This window comes from Leucoraja erinacea, chromosome 35 (genome assembly GCF_028641065.1).
Source record: "Leucoraja erinacea ecotype New England chromosome 35, Leri_hhj_1, whole genome shotgun sequence".
Classification (NCBI taxonomy): Eukaryota; Metazoa; Chordata; class Chondrichthyes; order Rajiformes; family Rajidae; genus Leucoraja; species Leucoraja erinaceus.
The window spans coordinates 5558988-5577562 of record NC_073411.1 but is presented as its reverse complement, the minus strand read 5'-3'; the positions used below and the strand labels follow the sequence as shown (position 1 = coordinate 5577562).

The following is an 18575-nucleotide window of genomic DNA, read 5'->3' as shown; positions in this document are numbered from 1 at the left end:
GAGGGTTTGTCGTACTTGTATTGTTTTCTGTGGAACCACTCAGAGGTTGAGTGGAGAATTAATAGAAGTATATAAAATTATGAGAGGCATAGATAAGGTAGACAGTCAGAATTTTAATCCCGAGTGGAAATATCCAATACTAGAGGACATAGCTCAATAGATGAGGAGGGGGGGCGGGGAGACTGTTTGATGGAGATATGCAGAGCAAGATTTTTAAAATTATAAGCAAAGGGTGGTAGAGACAGATGCACATTTAAGAGATTTTTTAAGATAGGCACATGGCAGTGCAGGACAGAAGGATATGAATCACATGGCAGGTAGATGTGACCAGTTCGGTAATCATAATGTTTGGCAAAATAAAAGTGGGCTGAAGGGCCCTTTCCTGTGTTTACTGTTCTATTTTCAGCTATTTAAATCAAAATCCATTAGTTCACTATTTATCTTGTTGCTTGCCACAAGGGCCGCAAAATTGTGCGTTCATGACCAAACCCCAACCCATCACAAAGAAGTCAGAGTCACATTGATTAATGTTAATTCATGAAGACTTTATTCAGCTGCATTCTTTTAAAAAATAGCTCCACAGGTTTTAGCTACTGAAATGTGTGTGGAATAGCAAGACAGAAAAATAGATTTTATTCATTTTAAACACCATTTCAACTCGAATAGAATCACTGCCCAGGGACTGAGTCAGCACCAAGACTAGGGCAAATGGCCAATTAATTTGTTCATTCAGGATTAAACATGACACCACTTCAAGACAAGGAACGCAACAATGAAGGAACACAATTACTGAAGTGCAACTACAGCAACTTCTGAAACGGGTACAGCAAAAAAAAAAACGTCAGTCTGCAAGTTTTATACATCCAACTGGGACTTTAGCGCGACACCTTTTTTTTCCCCGCCGGACCAGTGGTGCAAACTCCCTTCACCTCAGGAGCAACTTTGGCCGTTTACATCTGTGCTTTCCGGAATCATCAATGGCAAGACTCAGTGTTTGCCTTGCGAACCTGCACCCTGATAATACAACTGTACCAAAAATTTACCACGGTCATTCTTCAGAATCATACTGCTTCGTTAATGAACTAAAACACGAGCCTGAATATACCTTGCAAATAAAAAAAAAAAATAATGTCCCAAAAAAAGAGGAAATAACCTGACTATTTGCAACCATTTTGTTTTTGAAAATCAGTTTCTGGCTAATTGTGATCAGTTCAGACCCGAATACTTCAAGAACATTTGTTTGTAATCAGATTTCTCCATCTCAAGTCAAACACTGGATCACAAACATCAAAAGTGCAATTGTATTCAGAATGAGACATTGGTGTGCTTTTTACGTGAAGACAGCAATTGGCCGATATCTTAACACTCATATCACTGGCGAAAACCTGTTTACTCTCTATTATACATGGGCACTGAGAGCCAGTGGTACTGAACAGGGCTGTCATCCATTAAATCCATCCCTGCGTCTATAATAATATGAATGAGTGGTAAAGAAGGTGTACAACAGTTATTGGGAGGAGCAAGCCTGTCTTGGGTAATTATTTTACATTACCACAAATGAGAAAAACAAATGCTCATGTACAAGAGAGACAATATGCAAACTTAATGATTCGTTACAAGACCCAAAACCATTTGACTTAGTCGAAATACAGCAACTAACTTAACTCCAACTCCTACCAACAATGGAATAATGATCAGATAACGTTGGTGACCTCGAGTAAGAGATAAAGACTGACCTAGTACACAATAGAGCTCCCATGCTCTTCACAACCATGGAATTTACCTGAGAGAAAGAGAGAGACAAGACCTCATCCAAATGACAATTGGTGCTGGCTCAAAGGGCCAAATGGCCTACTCCTGCACCTATTGTCTATTGACAACACCATCTGATGTGGGACGGGCCCATGGCCTTATGAACCAGGGGTGAGGAAGCAAAGGTCAACTGGACAATATGTAACAATAAAGAATGAAAAGAGCAGGGAGGGCAGACAGATCAACTAGATTTCTTTCATCGATAGTTACAACTTAAACATTTCAAATGCAAGACCAAGAGCATTCTGTCACCACAAGCTGTCGTTGCTGCAAATAATCCTCCAATCTCACTTGTGCTTCCATTTCAATAAAACATTTTTGCTTTTGTAACAGGGATTCACAAATGGTCGTGTTCCAGAGATTCCCAGGCATCTCGCCTGCCCTTAATTATTAAAAATAAACAAATAATTTGTGGGAGGAAAATCCTGGGAAGATTCAGAACTAGAGTTGCCAGCAACAATTGAGATATCTCCTTGGAGGTTCCATCACTGAGAGAGAGCGCTGAAGACCAAATTATCCCACCCTCTTCATGCCACCATTTGGTTACTTGATACATCCATCATCAGGTCTCCCTAGGTTCCCATCTCAATTTGAAACAAGCAGTTTATCTATTCTTTAGTATTTTGTCTGCCCCCAGCTTCTATATTTCTCCAACTAATAAACAAAAATGTGTTAAGAGAAAATTGGAAAAATATTTTAAATGTTTTTTCCTCCCGAGTTTCACTCAGAAGAGTCCTGAAGGTTGTTCATCCAATTTCTTCATCTCCAGGGCAATCCAAGAGGGTTAGCAATGTTATTCTGGAGTCCTTGCACATTATTTTGCCGCAGGGGAGGCTGTGAATGGGGTATGAATACCTCGTTTGAGGGTAGGCATAGTCTCTGTGTGATCACCCAGGTGCCAACAACAATGAACATTGGCCCAAAGCTACTTTGTGGCAATTGTTCCATCGGCTAGAACAAATCTCATATCTGCGCCCAGGACTCAGTCAGCTCCTGTACACGAGTCTCGAGGACTGCTCGCAACACCGAGTATCTGTAAAAGAAAACATCTTAGTCTCCATCTTAGAAACATTGAAAATAGGTGCAGGAGGCGGCCATTTGGCCCATCGAGCCAGCACCGCCATTCATTGTGATCATGGCTGATCGTCCTCAATCAAGAACCCGTGCCTGCCTTCTCCCCATATCCATTGATTTCACTCACCCCTAGAGGTCTATCTAACTCTCTTAAATCCATCCAGTGATTTGGCCTCCACTGCCCTCTGTGGCAGGGAATTCCACAAGTTCACACTTCCTGGGTGAAAAAGATTTTTCTCACCTCAGTCTTAAATGGCCTCCTCTTTATTCTAAGACTGCGGCCCCTGGTACTGGACTCGCCCAACATTGGGAACATTTTTTGCTGCTTGTCCAGTCCTTTTTAGCTTGTCCAGTCCTTTTATACATTTCTATAAGATTCCCCCTCATCCTTCATCCTATGCAAAGACAGTGTCGATAAAAAGATTCCCTGGTGCAGAGGCAACGCTCGATTAATAGAATGCCAGAAAACTTGCATGGAACTCACTTGCGCGTTAACTTTTTTACTTCACGGTCTTCTTCTTCCTTCAGCTTCACGATAAAACTTTGAAGAACTGGCATTTCAAACTTGATGTACTGAGCAACCTGAATAAGAGTGGAGAAGAGGGAAAACTTCAAACCACTGGTCCAGTTAAACAGCTTTCACACCCACCACTCGCCACATCTTCCCATCTCCCCCCATATCTGCCTTCCGCAAAGACCGCTCCCTCCATAACTCCCTTGTCAATTCTTCCCTTCCCTCTCGGTCCACCCCCTCCCCGGGCACTTTCCGTTGCAACCGCAAGAGATGCAACACTTGTCCCTTTACCTCCCCCCTCGACTCCGTTCAAGGACCCAAGCAATCGTTCCAGGTGCGACAGAGGTGTACCTGCATCTCTACCAACCTCATCTATTGCGTCCGCTGCTCTAGATGTCAGCAGATCTATATCGGTGAGACCAAGCGGAGGTTGGGAGATCGTTTCGCCGAACACCTCCGCTCGGTCCGCAATAACCAAGCTGACCTCCCGGTGGCTCAGCACTTCAACTCCCCCTCCCACTCCGTCTCCGACCTCTCTGTCCTGGGTCTCCTCCATGGCCACAGCGAGCAGCACCGGAAATTGGAGGAACAGCACCTCATATTCCGTTTGGGGAGTCTGCACCCCGGGGGCATGAACATCGAATTCTCCCAATTTTGTTAGTCCTTGCTGTCTCCTCCCCTTCCTCAGCCCCCCTGCTGTCTCCTCCCATCCCCCAGCCTTCGGGCTACTCCTCCTTTTCCCTTTCTTGTCCCCACCCACCCCCGCCCCCGATCAGTCTGAAGAAGGGTTTCGGCCCGAAACGTTGCCTATTTCCTTCGCTCCATAGATGCTGCTGCACCCGCTGAGTTTCTCCAGCTTTTTTGTGTAGCTTTCACAATGGGATAGCTGAGGTAATTGCACATGTTCAACTCCAGAGGGCCCCCTTGAGCACAAATTACAGTTCAGGTTGTTGAAGTAACGTACATCATACGTGACCTCTTCTCCCAGGTCCTTCTCCATCAGAAATATTTTGGATATCGCCTCGCACGGCCCCTGAAGAATGCGGGCAATGAGGGGATAGTCCGAATCCTTCAATTTTGTTCTCTCTGCAAAATTCATGAATAGACAAGGTAGAAAAATTACTGAGGCTTTGAGATATTTTTTCCCCCTCAAAAATAATAAAATCTGGTCACAAACATTTATAATGGAAGTACCAGTTAATCAATACATTCCTTCTGCCATCAAAACAATATTCTATTTCTAATGCTTTAATACTCCCAGGAAGTGAATGGGCAGCTGTCACACAGAACTCAGCCCTCAAGCCCAGTGACTGCAGGATATCAGACCTGGTGCTTACAATGCTCAGAATCATACTACATTGAAACAAACCACTCGCACCCATTTTCCACTCCAGCTATCCAGTACTCATTCACACTAATCCAATTTTATTTGTCCACATAACCATTAACCACCAATTTCCACACTTGGGGGGTGATTTACAGCCACTAGTATCTATGTTTCTAAGATGGAGACTAAGATGTTTTATTTTACAGATTGCACTAAGAGGCAGCATTTGTCCTAACTGCACCACTCTCGACTGAAAGCTCATAGAAACATAGAAATTAGGTGCAGGAGTAGGCCATTCGGCCCTTCGAGCCTGCACCGCCATTCAATATGATCATGGCTGATCATCCAACTCAGTATCCCGTACCTGCCTTCTCTCCATACCCTCTGATCCCCTTAGCCACAAGGGCCACATCTAACTCCCTCTTAAATATAGCCAATGAACTGGCCTCGACTGCCCTCTGCGGCAGAGAGTTCCAGAGATTCACTACTCTGTGTGAAAAAAGTTCTCCTCATCTCGGTTTTAAAGGATTTCCCCCTTATCCTTAAGCTGTGACCCCTTGTCCTGGACTTCCCCCAACATCAGGAACAATCTTCCTGCATCTAGCCTGTCCAACCCCTTAAGAATTTTGTAGGTTTCTATAAGATACCCTCTCAATCTCCTAAATTCTAGAGAGTATAAACCAAGTCTATCCAGTCTTTCTTCATAAGACAGTCATGACATCCCAGGAATCAGTCTGGTGAACCTTCTCTGCACTCCCTCTATGGCAATAATGTCCTTCCTCAGATTTGGAGACCAAAACTGTATGCAATACTCCAGGTGTGGTCTCACCAAGACCCTGTACAACTGCAGTAGAACCTCCCTGCTCCTATACTCAAATCATCTTGCTATGAAAGCCAACATACCATTCGCTTTGTTTACTGCCTGCTGCACCTGCATGCCTACCTTCAATGATTGGTGTACCATGACACCCAGGTCTCGCTGCATCTCCCCCATTCCCAATCGGCCACCATTTAGATAATAGTCTGCTTTCCTGTTTTTGCCACCAAAATGGATAACCTCACATTTATCCACATTGTACTGCATCTGCCAAACATTTGCCCACTCACCCAGCCTATCCAAGTCACCTTGCAGTCTCCTAGCATCCTCCTCACAGCTAACACTGCCCCCCAGCTTAGTGTCATCCGCAAACTTGGAGATATTGCCTTCAATTCCCTCATCCAGATCATTAATATATATTGTAAATAGCTGGGGTCCCAGCACTGAGCCTTGCGGTACCCCACTAGTCACTGCCTGCCATTGTGAAAAGGACCCGTTTACTCCTACTCTTTGCTTCCTGTTTGCCAGCCAGTTCTCTATCCACATCAATACTGAACCCCCTATGTATATTCTACATAATAACCACCACTTCAGTCTCTGGGAATGTGTTTACCAGCATAAATACTTGTGCTATTAGAAGACATTTGTTCAGACGGCACAAACATCATCCACCTACTCACCTTCACTGGCGTGAACAACATAAAGTGCAAACTCATCAGAGCTGTTTTCAATCTGAAAACAAATAGAGAGACTGTTGTTTCCAACCAAAATCATTTTCTTCGTCACATTCATAAATATTTGCATTTGTAGAGGGTCTACAAGACTAACTGGAGCTGTTTTTATTTTCTTACTTGGAGGCAAGAGTGTTTTATGGTCATATGCAATGGAAATGAAACAGAATGACTGCAGTTTCACAAGTTATAAGAGTAGAATATATTAAGCCATTCGGCCCATAGAGTCTACTCTGCCATTCTATCATGGCTGATCTCTGCCTCCAAATCGCATTTTCCTGCCTTCTCCCCATAACCCTTGACATCCGTTCTAATCCTGATCACATTAGATGCAACAGCACCAAAATAAATACATTAAATGATTAGTTATTCTAGTGATCTGGACTGTGTTAGTGCAAAAACCAAAGTATGTAGAGCAACTAAAGCAGTGCAAAGTCTGTAGTGGTTTGATGTTGAGATAAGGTTGCGCAGGCTGGTTTAGGAACCTGATGCTTTCAATGAAAGAAGTTATTATTCTGGAGGTAGCAGTTCTCAGACTCTTCCATCTTAGTTCTGATGGTTGTGGTGAGAAGAGAGCGTGGCCATGGTGATGTGGGTCTTACACAATATTGGCCGCCTTTCCTGTAGATCGCCTTAATGGTGGAAGTAATTTGCCATCTTTATATATTCCTCAAAGGATATACTGTTTTTGTTGCGAGTGCATTGAAGGTTCACCAAACTGGCTCCTGGCCGGTAGCTCGTCATGGAGGAGAACAGATGCCTGTATTCTCCAGATTTTAAAAAGAATGAGAAAGATTGAAGTGCAAGTTACAAAATCAAAGGATCACTATGCCACGTGCAGTAGAGATGGTTCCCTGGTTGAGGAACAGGACAAAGAAAAGTTTCAAAATAAAAAGGTAGCCATTTAAGAGTGAAGCATCCTACCACAGCCAGAGAGCAGTGCTGAACCACAATTTACTTCTGTGATAACCCTCAGACTATCCTTGATCAGAGGTACATAAAAATGCTGGAGAAACTCAGCGGGTGCAGCAGCATCTATGGAGTGAAAGATATAGGTGACGTTTCGGGCCAAAACCCTTCTTCAGACTGATGGGGGGGGGGGGGGGGGGGGGGGGGGGGGGGGGGGGGGGGGGGGGGGGGGGGGAAAAAGTAGGAAAGCCCGAGGAGGAGCCCGAGGGCTGAGGGAGGGATAGGAAAGGTGGGGGGGCAGCAAGGCCTAACTAAATTGGGAGAATTCAATATTCATGCCTCCAGGATGCAGACTTCCCAAGCGGAATACAAGGTGCTGTTCCCCCAATTTCCGGTGGTGCTTGCTCTGGCCATGGAAGAGATCCGGGACAGAGAGGTCAGATACGGAATGGGACGGGGAGTTTTAAGTGCTGAGCCACCGGGAGGTTAAGTTGGGTAATGCGGACCGAGCGGAGGTGTTCGGCGAAACAATCGCCAAGCCTCCGCTTGATCTCACCAATGTAGATCAGCTGACATCTAGAGCAGCGGATGCAAGAACTTGATCAGACTTTGTTGACTTTACCTTGCATGTAAAGAGAATGACAGTGCATCTACACATTGCAAATAGATAGATTGTAATCATGTATTGTCTTTCCACTGGCTGGTTAGCATGCAACAAAAAGCGTTTTACTGTACATCGGTGCACGTGATAATAAACTGACCAATCATGTCTTGGAATCACACAGCACACCTTTGCCCACTATGTCCATGATCACCATAAATATACTTTATATGCCAATCCCACTAATCAATACTTGGTCTGTTGTCTATGCATGGAAAATTGTGGTGTTGTCTATAGACAATTGTAAGGGAAGTGTACGCACTGCTTGGTTGTTCCCCACTCGTCAGGAAATTAGCAGGATTAAGAAAACAAATAGGATTGGATACAAGCAGTGGGGTACAGAATAGGCAAGAGTTCATGGAGAATGGAGGCAGATGATGTTAAACAGCCAGCAGTGGCTTCAGGAGTCTCAGGAAAAAAGGGAATAGTGCGTCTCGCCAATATAGACAAAGTCTCAGTTTACAGCCTGATCAACGAGCTTACCTTAAACTTGTTGAGGAGGAGGTTGAGAACCTGAACAGTGCTCATGGTGCTGTTGACACGGACGTTGGTTATAGAGCCAAAAGCCGGGGTGAAGACAGACGTCTGCAAAAGAAAAGTTCCAAGAGAGGCTTTGTGAAGGAGACGCACACTTCCAGCTGGCAGATCACACTATGCCAACCCTGTCTGAGCATCAGTTACCACTTGCACACTTAAGGGACATACAACACAAACTTCAGCCCACCTAATCTGCGCCAACCAACAATCCCCAAACACCAGCACTATCTTTCACACTAGGGACAATTTACTATTTTACTGAAGCTAATTAACCTACAAACCCTTACGTCTTGAGTGTGGGAGGAACCTGGAGCAAACCCCATGCAGTCAGAGAGAATGTACAAATTCGGCAAGGACAGCACCAAAACTAGATCAAACAACACCAAATCAGGATCAAACCTAGGTCTCTGGTGCAGTAAAACAACCCTACCGCTGTGCTGCCCCACAAAGCACCTAGTTACAGACGAGCCTGCTGGAATCATCATGAATGATGAGTATAGAAGTTGGGATGTAATGTTAAAATTGCACAAGGCATTGGTGAGGCCAATTCTGGAGTATGGTGTACAATTTTGGTCGCCTAATTATAGGGAGGATGTCAACAAAATAGAGAGGGTACAGAGGAGATTTACTAGAATGTTGCCTGGGTTTCAGCAACTAAGTTACAGAGAAAGGTTGAACAAGTTAGGTCTTTATTCTTTGGAGCGCAGAAGGTTGAGGGGGGCGGGGGACTTGATAGAGGTCTTTAAAATGATGAGAGGGATAGACAGAGTTGAGATGGATAAGCTTTTCCCACTGAGAGTAGGGAAGATTCAAACAAGAAGACATGACTTGAGAATTAAGGGACAGAAGTTTAGGGGCAACACGAGGGGGAACTTCTTTACTCAGAGAGTGGTAGCTGTGTGGAATGAGCTTCCAGTGGAGGTGGTGGAGGCAGGTTCGATTTTATCATTTAAAAATAAATTGGATAGGTATATGGACAGGAAAGGAATGGAAGGTCACTAAGGAAGACATAAATAATTTGCCGGAAATAGCAGGGGACCGCGGGTCAAAGGAGTTGGGGGAATTGAGTGAAATCCAGGTTAGCTGGGAAGTGGTGTTGGGTAAATTGAATGGATTAAAGGCCGATAAATCCCCAGGCCAGATAGGCTGCATCCCAGAGTACTTAAGGAAGTAGCTCCAGAAATAGTGGATGCATTAGTAATAATCTTTCAAAACTCTTTAGATTCTGGAGTAGTTCCTGAAGATTGGCGGGTAGCAAATGTAACCCCACTTTTTAAGAAGGTAGGGAGAGAGAAAATGGGGAATTACAGACCAGTTAGTCTAACATCGGTAGTGGGGAAACTGCTAGAGTCAGTTATTAAAGATGGGATAGCAGCACATTTGGAAAGTGGTGAAATCATTGGACAAAGTCAGCATGGATTTACGAAAGGTAAATCATGTCTGACGAATCTTATAGATTTTTTCGAGGATGTAACTAGTAGTGTGGATAGGGGAGAACCAGTGGATGTGGTGTATCTGGACTTCCAGAAGGCTTTCGACAAGGTCCCACATAAGAGATTAGTATACAAACTTCAAGCACAAGGCATTGGGGGTTCAGTATTGATGTGGATAGAGAACTGGCTGGCAAACAGGAAGCAAAGAGTAGGAGTAAACGGGTCCTTTTCACAATGGCAGGTAGTGACTAGTGGGGTACCGCAAGGCTCAGTACTGGGACCCCAGCTATTTACAATACATATTAATGATCTGAATGAGGGAATTGAAGGCAATATCTCCAAGTTTGCGGATGACACTAAGCTGGGGGGCAGTGTTAGCTGTGAGGAGGATGCTAGGAGACTGCAGGGTGACTTGGATAGGCTGGGTGAGTGGGCAAATGTTTGGCAGATGCAGTATAATGTGGATAAATGTGAGGTTATCCATTTTGGTGGCAAAAACAGGAAAGCAGACTATTATCTAAATGGTGGCCGATTGGGAACGGGGGAGATGCAGCGAGACCTGGGTGTCATGGTACACCAGTCATTGAAGGTAGGCATGCAGGGGCAGCAGGCAGTAAAGAAAGCGAATGGTATGTTAGCTTTCATTGCAAAAGGATTTGAGTATAGGAGCAGAGAGGTTCTACTGCAGTTGTACAGGGTCTTGGTGAGACCACACCTGGAGTATTGCGTACAGTTTTGGTCTCCAAATCTGAGGAAGGACATTATTGCCATAGAGGGAGTGCAGAGACGGTTCACCAGGCTGATTCCTGGGATGTCAGGACTGTCTTATGAAGAAAGACTGGATAGACTTGGTTTATACTCTCTAGAATTTAGAAGATTGAGAGGGGATCTTATAGAAACTTACAAAATTCTTAAGGGGTTGGACAGGCTAGATGCAGGAAGATTGTTCCCGATGTTGGGGAAGTCCAGGACAAGGGGGTCACAGCTTAAGAATAAAGGGGAAATCCTTTAAAACCGAGATTAGAAGAACTTTTCACACAGAGTGGTGAATCTCTGGAACTCTCTGCCACAGAGGGTAGTTGAGGCCAGTTCATTGGCTATATTTAAGAGGGAGTTAGATGTGGCCCTTGTGGCTAAGGGGATCAGGGGGTATGGAGAGAAGGCAGGTACGGGATACTGAGTTGGATGATCAGCCATGATCATATTGAATGGCGGTGCAGGCTCGAAGGGCCGAATGGCCTACTCCTGCACCTAATTTCTATGTTTCTATGTTATGGTCTGAGTGCAGGTACATGGGACTAGAGGAGAATACGTGTTCGGCACGGACTAGAAGGGCCGAGGTGGCCTGTTTCCGTGCTGTAATTGTTATATGGTGTGGATGCAGTCAGATAGTGTGCCCAAGAGCAATGCAGAAGAGCCTTCAACATCTCAAACTAAAACAATAGCTTGCATTTACTGTATATTGTCAAGCAAAAACTGCAGAAGCCAGTTATCTGAAATGAAATAGGTTGCCAGAACTACTCAGCTGATTAGACTGCATCTGTGAAGTGGCAAACAGTTAACATTTCAGGTCAGAAACCAGGAACTGCGGGTCCTAGTTACAATGGGTGCTGGAGTAACTCAGCGAGTCTGGAGCGAGTCTCTGGAGAGGTGCAGCCTGACCCGCTGAATTATTCGACTTTGTGCCAACATTTCAGTTCAATTACTTTTCAGACTCAAACATTCTCCCAGCTTCTCTCCATCAATGTGTAGAGTCCTAGACTCTGCCCCTGAGAGAAAACACCTGTGGTTCCTCTTCCAGGTCAAGAAGTGTCTGAAGTGAAAAACAATTCAGTCTCTAACCCAGTTCCAATGCCTTACATGTACTAGTTTCCTCCAGAGGGTGGCAGCACTTGCCAGGATTAACCACTCCGGTGAAGCACATGCCCTTCATAAACTGATGGCAATCAATGGTGACTGGCGCACTTCCCCATTGGCTGGCACCAGAACAATGCAGCACAGTAGAACAAAAATATTCACAGAAGTGGTTAGGAAACAGAGGGTGGTGGAAATGTGGAACTCTTCCACGGCTACTCGGAGTTGACAGACTGGAAACTTGCCCACACCAGCCAACATGTCCCATCTGCACTAGTCCCACCTTCCTGCGTTTGGCCCATACCCCTCTAAACCTGTGGTATCCAAATACCCGTCTAAATGTTTTAAACGTTGCGATAGTACGTGCCTCAACTATGTCATCTGGCATCTTGATCCATATACCCATCACCCTTTGTGTTATAATGTTACCCCTCAGGTTCCTACTAAATCTCTTCCACAGCTTCCACCCCCCACCACCCTCCCCTTACAACTGTGTCCCCTCAGGTTCCCCCTAATGTTATCCCTTCAGGTTCCTATTAAATCTCCCCCCCCTAACATTTATGTCCTGTGGTTCTTTATTCTGGGCCTTTGATTCTTGAATCCCCTACTATAGCTAAAACATCTTAATCCATTGCAATTTTATCATCAATACCAGCACAAAGTTGTCAGTTGCTAAGGGGTGAAAGTTAGGGCATGCATGGTACAGCTGGCTGGAGGAGGTATGGAGGGTCAAATTGCCTCATCCTGTTCCAATATCACCAAGACCGTACACCACTCCAGGTGGACTTTCTTCATGGAATAGTGAGCATAAGCAAGTGCCATGTCACAATTTTAATTTGGAGACCCAAGGAATCGCAGATGTTGGAATCTTGAGCAAATCAACCTGCTGGAGGAACTCAGCGGGTCAGGTAGCATCTGTGGAGACACCTTAAACTTCTAACACATTCGGCACATCTAATGTTTCCCCATCAAGGCAGCCCAGTAATTGAGCTGGAGACTTCATCTATGTATGATGTGCTGTAATCTCCCAAGATCTGCAAATTAGTTGGCAGGACCCTACAATGAGGGCCAAAAAAAGTGTAATGAAACAGACAAGGGTTTAAAAAGAAAGCAAACACAAATAGAAAACCATCGCAACACTCAGCACCTGTAGAAAAAAAAAGAAAAGTTAATGTATCATGTCAAAGACTTTCTCAGAAGGATGATATTTGCAGACAGGCTAAAGACTCCAAGAACTCACAAGTCAAGAGGCAGCTCAGTTTCAGATGGCCCTGTGCTCAGTGAACAATGAGGGACAGCTGTAATTGCAGGGAGAGGCACCGTTACCTTGTGGTTGTAGAAGTGGCCGTTGATGGAGAACCGGTGGCGTCTGATCCTCCGCTGGTCACCCGCCGTCCGTAACTTGTCCCTCCGGAGGACGCCAGCGTCGCTCTTTGTCCGCATGAGCTGCGAGCTGCACAGGTCAGTGGAGCCGCTGTCTTGCGCATCTGGTGAAGCAACAGAGTCGGCTTTCACTGGCTCAGAGTGTACAGAGCGTTTTCATCCGTCAGAGTAGAGAAGTCGTGTTGCAGTCCAAGACATTGGTGAGGCCACATTTAGAGTATGGAGTTCAGTTTTGGTCACCACCTCACCAGTGATATTCAGCATGGAACCAGGCCCTCTGCTGGCCCGCATGGGTTGGCAGGTTAAATTACCACCAGCGTGTAGGGTGTGGATCAGATAGGGGATAATAGAGAACAAGTGTCAATTGGTGATTAATGGTCAGTGTGGACTTGGTGGGTTGAAAGACTCGTTTACATGCTGCATCTCTAAACCAAATTTAACTGCAGGAACCAGATTAAACATCAAGGACATCGCAGGTGTCAGAGGTTATGGGGAGAAGGCAGGAGAATGGGGTTAGGAGGGAGGGATATGTCAGCCATGGTTCAATGGCAGAGTTGATTTAATGGGCCAAATGGCCTATTTCTGTTCCCATCACTTATGATCACTCATGATGTCCAGGGTGTGAATGGCAAGTTGACCCAATGCATCCGCTGCATGGCGAGCAGGCTTACCAGCATCATCAGGTGCAGTAGAACCACTGGTCTCAGGTGGACTCTCAGACTCGTCCACCTTGATGTCTGGCAGCACCCACGTCAACTTAGTTGGCCTGAGGGACAGGAAAGCAAAGAGAAGGAAACCAATGATTCAAACAGCCGGCCAGGATCTGGAGTTCAATAAACCACAAAACCAACCCACACCTTCTGTTGCTGCCCTTCCAGGCCCAGAAAGGAACAGACTCTTCTCCTACCACCCCCCACCCCACCTTAGAGATACAGCACGGAAACAGGCCCTTCGGATCACCAATTCAATGCCAACCAGCGATCGAATTGTACCATCCTAAACACTAGGGTCAATTTCCAGAAGCCAATTAACGTCTTTGGAGTGCGGGAGGAAACCCAAGCACCCGGAGAAAACGCACGTGGTCCCAGGGAGAATGTACAAACTGCGTACAGACAGCACCCACAGTCCGGATTGAACCCAGGTCTCCCAGGAGGGACATTATTGCCATAGAGGGAGTGCAGAGAAGGTTCACCAGACTGATTCCTGGGATGTCAGGACTGTCTTATGAAGAAAGACTGGATAGACTTGGTTTATACTCTCTAGAATTTAGGAGATTGAGAGGGGGTCTTATAGAAACGTACAAAATTCTTAAGGGGTTGGACAGGCTAGATGCAGGAAGATTGTTCCCGATGTTGGGGAAGTCCAGGATAAGGGGTCACAGCTTAAGGATAAGGGGGAAATCCTTTAAAACCGAGATGAGAAGAACTTTTTTCACACAGAGAGTGGTGAATCTCTGGAACTCTCTGCTGCAGAGGGTAGTCGAGGCCAGTTCATTGGCTATATTTAAGAGGGAGTTAGATGTGGCCCTTGTGGCTAAGGGGATCAGAGGGTATGGAGAGAAGGCAGGTACGGGATACCGAGTTGGATGATCAGCCATGATCATATTGAATGGCGGCGCAGGCTCGAAGGGGAATGGCCTACTCCTGCACCTAGTTTCTATGTTTCTATGTCTCCAGCTCTGTGGGGCAGCAACTCTACAACTGCGCCACCGTTGTTGAACACCTACCTCTGCGTTTCCACGCTGCACCCAGAGTGCCAGGAGGTTGAAGAGGGCGGGGGCCGGATTCGCTCGTTGTCGTCCTGCATCTGTAACCGGATTGGCCTCCGCAGGCCCCACGAGATATTCAGGAGACCCTCAATGATCAGCTCCTCCTCCTCCTGATGGTGAAGAGCACATTCTTTGTTTCCACAATACTCATTTTCAGAGAATCACCAACTGGACTGAGGCACTAGGAGCATTTGATGCTCTGGGCCTGTACTCACTGGATTTAGGATGACGGGTCTAGTACCAGAGGGCACAGCCTCAGATTAAAAGGGCACCTTTAGAATGGAGAGGAGGAATTTATTTTGCCAGAGGGTGGTGAAACTGTGGAATTCATTGCTACTGACAGTGGTGGAGGCCAAGTCAGAGGGTATTTTTGGCGGAGATTGATAGGTTCATGATTAGCAAGGGTGTTGAAGGTTACAGGGAGAAGGCATGAGAATAGTGTTGACACATTGTCTCCAGCAGCCCCTGGAAGATTTTGCAAGAATAAGAGAGTGTCTCAGTTTTCTTAATTCAATGCATAGACGGAGGTTAGATATAGTGTGAAAACAAGCCCTTTGGTCCAGCAAGTCCACATTGACTATTCACACTATGCTATCCCACTTTTTCCATCCACTCCCCAAACAGCAAATGCAATTTAGAGGTCAATTGACCTACAAAGCTGCACGTCTTTAAGATGTAGGAGGAAACTGGAGCACCCGAAGAAAACCCAATCTAGTCACAGGGGAGAACGTGCAAACTCCACACAGGCAGCAGTTGTGGTCATGATCGAACCTGGGTCTCCAGTGCTGTGAGGTAGCAGCTTTACCACTGAGCTGCCGACTTGAATTGTTAAAGTTACCATCATAGGTAGTAATTTGAGAAGGGGGTGAGAGATGGGGGGGGGGGGGGGGGGGGGGGGGGGGGGGGGGGGGGGGGGGGGGGGGGGGAGAAGGGGGGGGGGGGGGGTGGGGGGGGGGGGGGGGGGGGGGGGGGGGGGGGGGGGGGGAAGAGAGAAAGGGGGAGAGAGGCAAGGAAAATCTGGTAGACAAAAGTGCTGGAGAAACTCAGCGGGTGCAGCAGCATCTATGGAGCGAAGGAGATAGGTAATGGGAATATATATATATATTCCCATTACCTATCTCCTTCGTATATATATATATACACACACATATACACACACACACATATATACATAGGGAAAATCTGGTGCCAGGGAGACTGCCCAGGATGGGAGAGTTGGTATTTAAGAAGGAACTGCAGATGCTGGAAAATCAAAGGTAGACAAAAATGCTGGAGAAACTCAGTGGATGCAGCAGCATCTATGGAGCAATGGAAATAGGCAATGTTTCGGGCCGAAATCCTTCTTCAGACTGATGGGGGAGGAGGGAGGGGGGGGGAAAGAAGAAAGGAAAAAGGAGGATGAGAAGCCCGATTCCTGAGGGAGAGATAGGAAGGGAAGGAGACAGCAGGGGCTAACAAAATTGGGAGAATTCAATGTTCAGTTTTTCACAGGAATGGGGAGGGAGGGGTGCAGTTAGATAGGACGTTGGTAGCCTGGTTTGTACCCATAGTAGGCGAGGCAGCATGGATCTGAGAGGTTTGGGCAAAGTCGTCAGTGGCTTGAAGCTGCTTGTTCTGCTTTTCACCGCAGGCAGCATGTTTAAAATAGAAACCACCACAAATTCACAAGATGCATGTCAGCAGCACAGTGAACAGGAAGCCTTTTTTTTTGCTCAGTTCATCAATTAATTGGCCAAGCTTTGTAACCCTTTCCTTGGATCCTGGCTTAACACTGAAGGAGGCCAAGTGTGGTGCCCTGAACTGGGCACAATACCCCAGTTGAAGCCAAACCAGCATTTCATAAAGGATGGCCATGACTCACTTGCGTTTGCCACTATTCCCAAAGCCAAGGTGCTCTTTCACCTACTTTCTATATGTAGAGTGGTTAAAAATAAATAAAAACACATTTTCAATAATCAAAGTGTTCAGGAACACAGCAGGCAAGGCAGCATCTGTGGAGGGAATGGACTGTTGACTGAAGAGTAATCTGTCTATTACCTCCACAGATGCTACCTAACCCACCGAGTTTCTCCAGCACTTTAGTTTTGCTGAAGATCCTAACATCTGCAGCTTTGCCTCCTCTATATCCCACGACCTCTCTTGTACCTCCATTTGGAATTGGGCCATTTAGTTTCTCCCCCTTCTATGCTTCCCGAAGAATTAAATTAACACCATATTTATATGCATTAAATTTCATTACCGTCCCTCACCCAACCCCCATTCCACCAGCGTGCCGATTTTCTCTTCTATATCCATTCACACTGTGTGCGCAGTTCCCTCTGAACCACTGAGACAGTTAGGAGTCACTCACTCACTTTGAGAGGTGCCCGTGGGAGGACTATGTTCATCGTCTTCATTAACCAAAATTTCAAGGGAATTTAAGAATTGGTCATACTAGGCACTGCTGACAAGGCCAATAGGCAGCATGGTGGTGTGGTCGGGTTCCTGCCTTACACGCGGATTCGATCCCGACTAAGGGTGCTGTCTATACAGAGTTAGTACGTTCTCCCCATGACCCGTGTGAGTTTTCTCCAGGTGCTCTGGTTTCTTCCCATACTCCAAAGATGTACAGGTTTGAAGGCTCATTGGCTTGGTAAAATTGTAAATTGTCCCTAGTGTGTAAGATAATGTTAGTGGATGGGGATTGTTCATCGGCGCTGACCCGGAGAGTCTGTTTCCACTCTGTATCTCTAAACTAAATGAATGAAGTGCAAAGATTCACCAAGTGTGCAAATGCAGGTTAAATACCACACCTCACGGTCATCAATCCAGTCCCCCTTGCATTTAAAGATAGACACTAAATGCTGGAGTAACTCAGCGGGACAGGCAGCATCTCTGGATAAAAGGAACGGGTGACGTTTCGGGTCGAGACGCGTCTTTCGGGTCGAGACTGATTCCTGGGATGTCAGGACTGTTATGAAGAAAGACTGGATAGACTTGGTTTATACTCTCTAGAATTTAGGAGATTGAGAGGGGATCTTATAGAAACTTACAAAATTCTTAAGGGATTGGACAGGCTAGATGCAGGAAGATTGTTCCCGATGTTAGGGAAGTCCAGGACAAGGGGTCACAGCTTAAGGATAAGAGGGAAATCCTTTAAAACTGAGATGAGAAGAACTTTTTTCACACAGAGTGGTGAATCTCTGGAACTCTCTGCCACAGAGGGTAGTTGAGGCCAGTTCATTGGCTATATTTAAGAGGGAGTTAGATGTGGCCCTTGTGGCTAAGGGGATCAGGGGGTATGGAGAGAAGGCAGGTACGGGATACCGAGTTGGATGATCAGCCATGATCATATTGAATGGCGGTGCAGGCTGGAAGGGCCGAATGGCCTACTCCTGCACCTAATTTCTATGTTTCTATGTCTTCAAACTGAATTCAGGGGAGAGGGAGTTGGAGATAAAGTGTAAAAGATAAAAAGAGATGCAATGAAGGAAAATGTAGAATAGACCATTATTAGCTGGGAGAGGGCGAACCGTGCTGAGAGCTTACCTCCCTGTGACGGAGCTGAGCTGTCTGTCCCTCATGGTAATAGTTGTACATCTTCAAGTGGCCCAGGAGCTCCTTCCTAGGAATGAGAAGAAATAGTAACCTTATTTGCTTATTAACTTAGGTTCTAAATTACAGTCCCAGATCTTGTGGTTATATCCCCGTGACCACGATTGTCGTATTGGATGTACACCTTGTGAGGCACAGAGAGAAGGAGGGGGTGGTGAAGA

At 45.9% G+C, this 18575-nt stretch overlaps 1 protein-coding gene across 1 annotated transcript in view; it reads right to left on the bottom strand.

Annotated features, from left to right (window-relative positions):
- Positions 1 to 524: 524 nt before the first annotated feature.
- rassf2a (Ras association domain family member 2a) overlaps positions 525 to 18575 on the bottom strand; it is a 28162-nt gene continuing 10111 nt past the window's right edge. The window contains exons 3-11 of the mRNA XM_055662158.1: positions 18349 to 18424; positions 14779 to 14930; positions 13724 to 13818; positions 12996 to 13156; positions 8329 to 8430; positions 6225 to 6276; positions 4365 to 4486; positions 3371 to 3468; positions 525 to 2845 (exon numbers count right to left, since the gene is read on the bottom strand). Coding sequence (XP_055518133.1) covers positions 2776 to 2845; positions 3371 to 3468; positions 4365 to 4486; positions 6225 to 6276; positions 8329 to 8430; positions 12996 to 13156; positions 13724 to 13818; positions 14779 to 14930; positions 18349 to 18424 — 928 coding nt within the window. The 3' untranslated portion in view covers positions 525 to 2775. The remainder of the gene's footprint in view (positions 2846 to 3370; positions 3469 to 4364; positions 4487 to 6224; positions 6277 to 8328; positions 8431 to 12995; positions 13157 to 13723; positions 13819 to 14778; positions 14931 to 18348; positions 18425 to 18575) is intronic.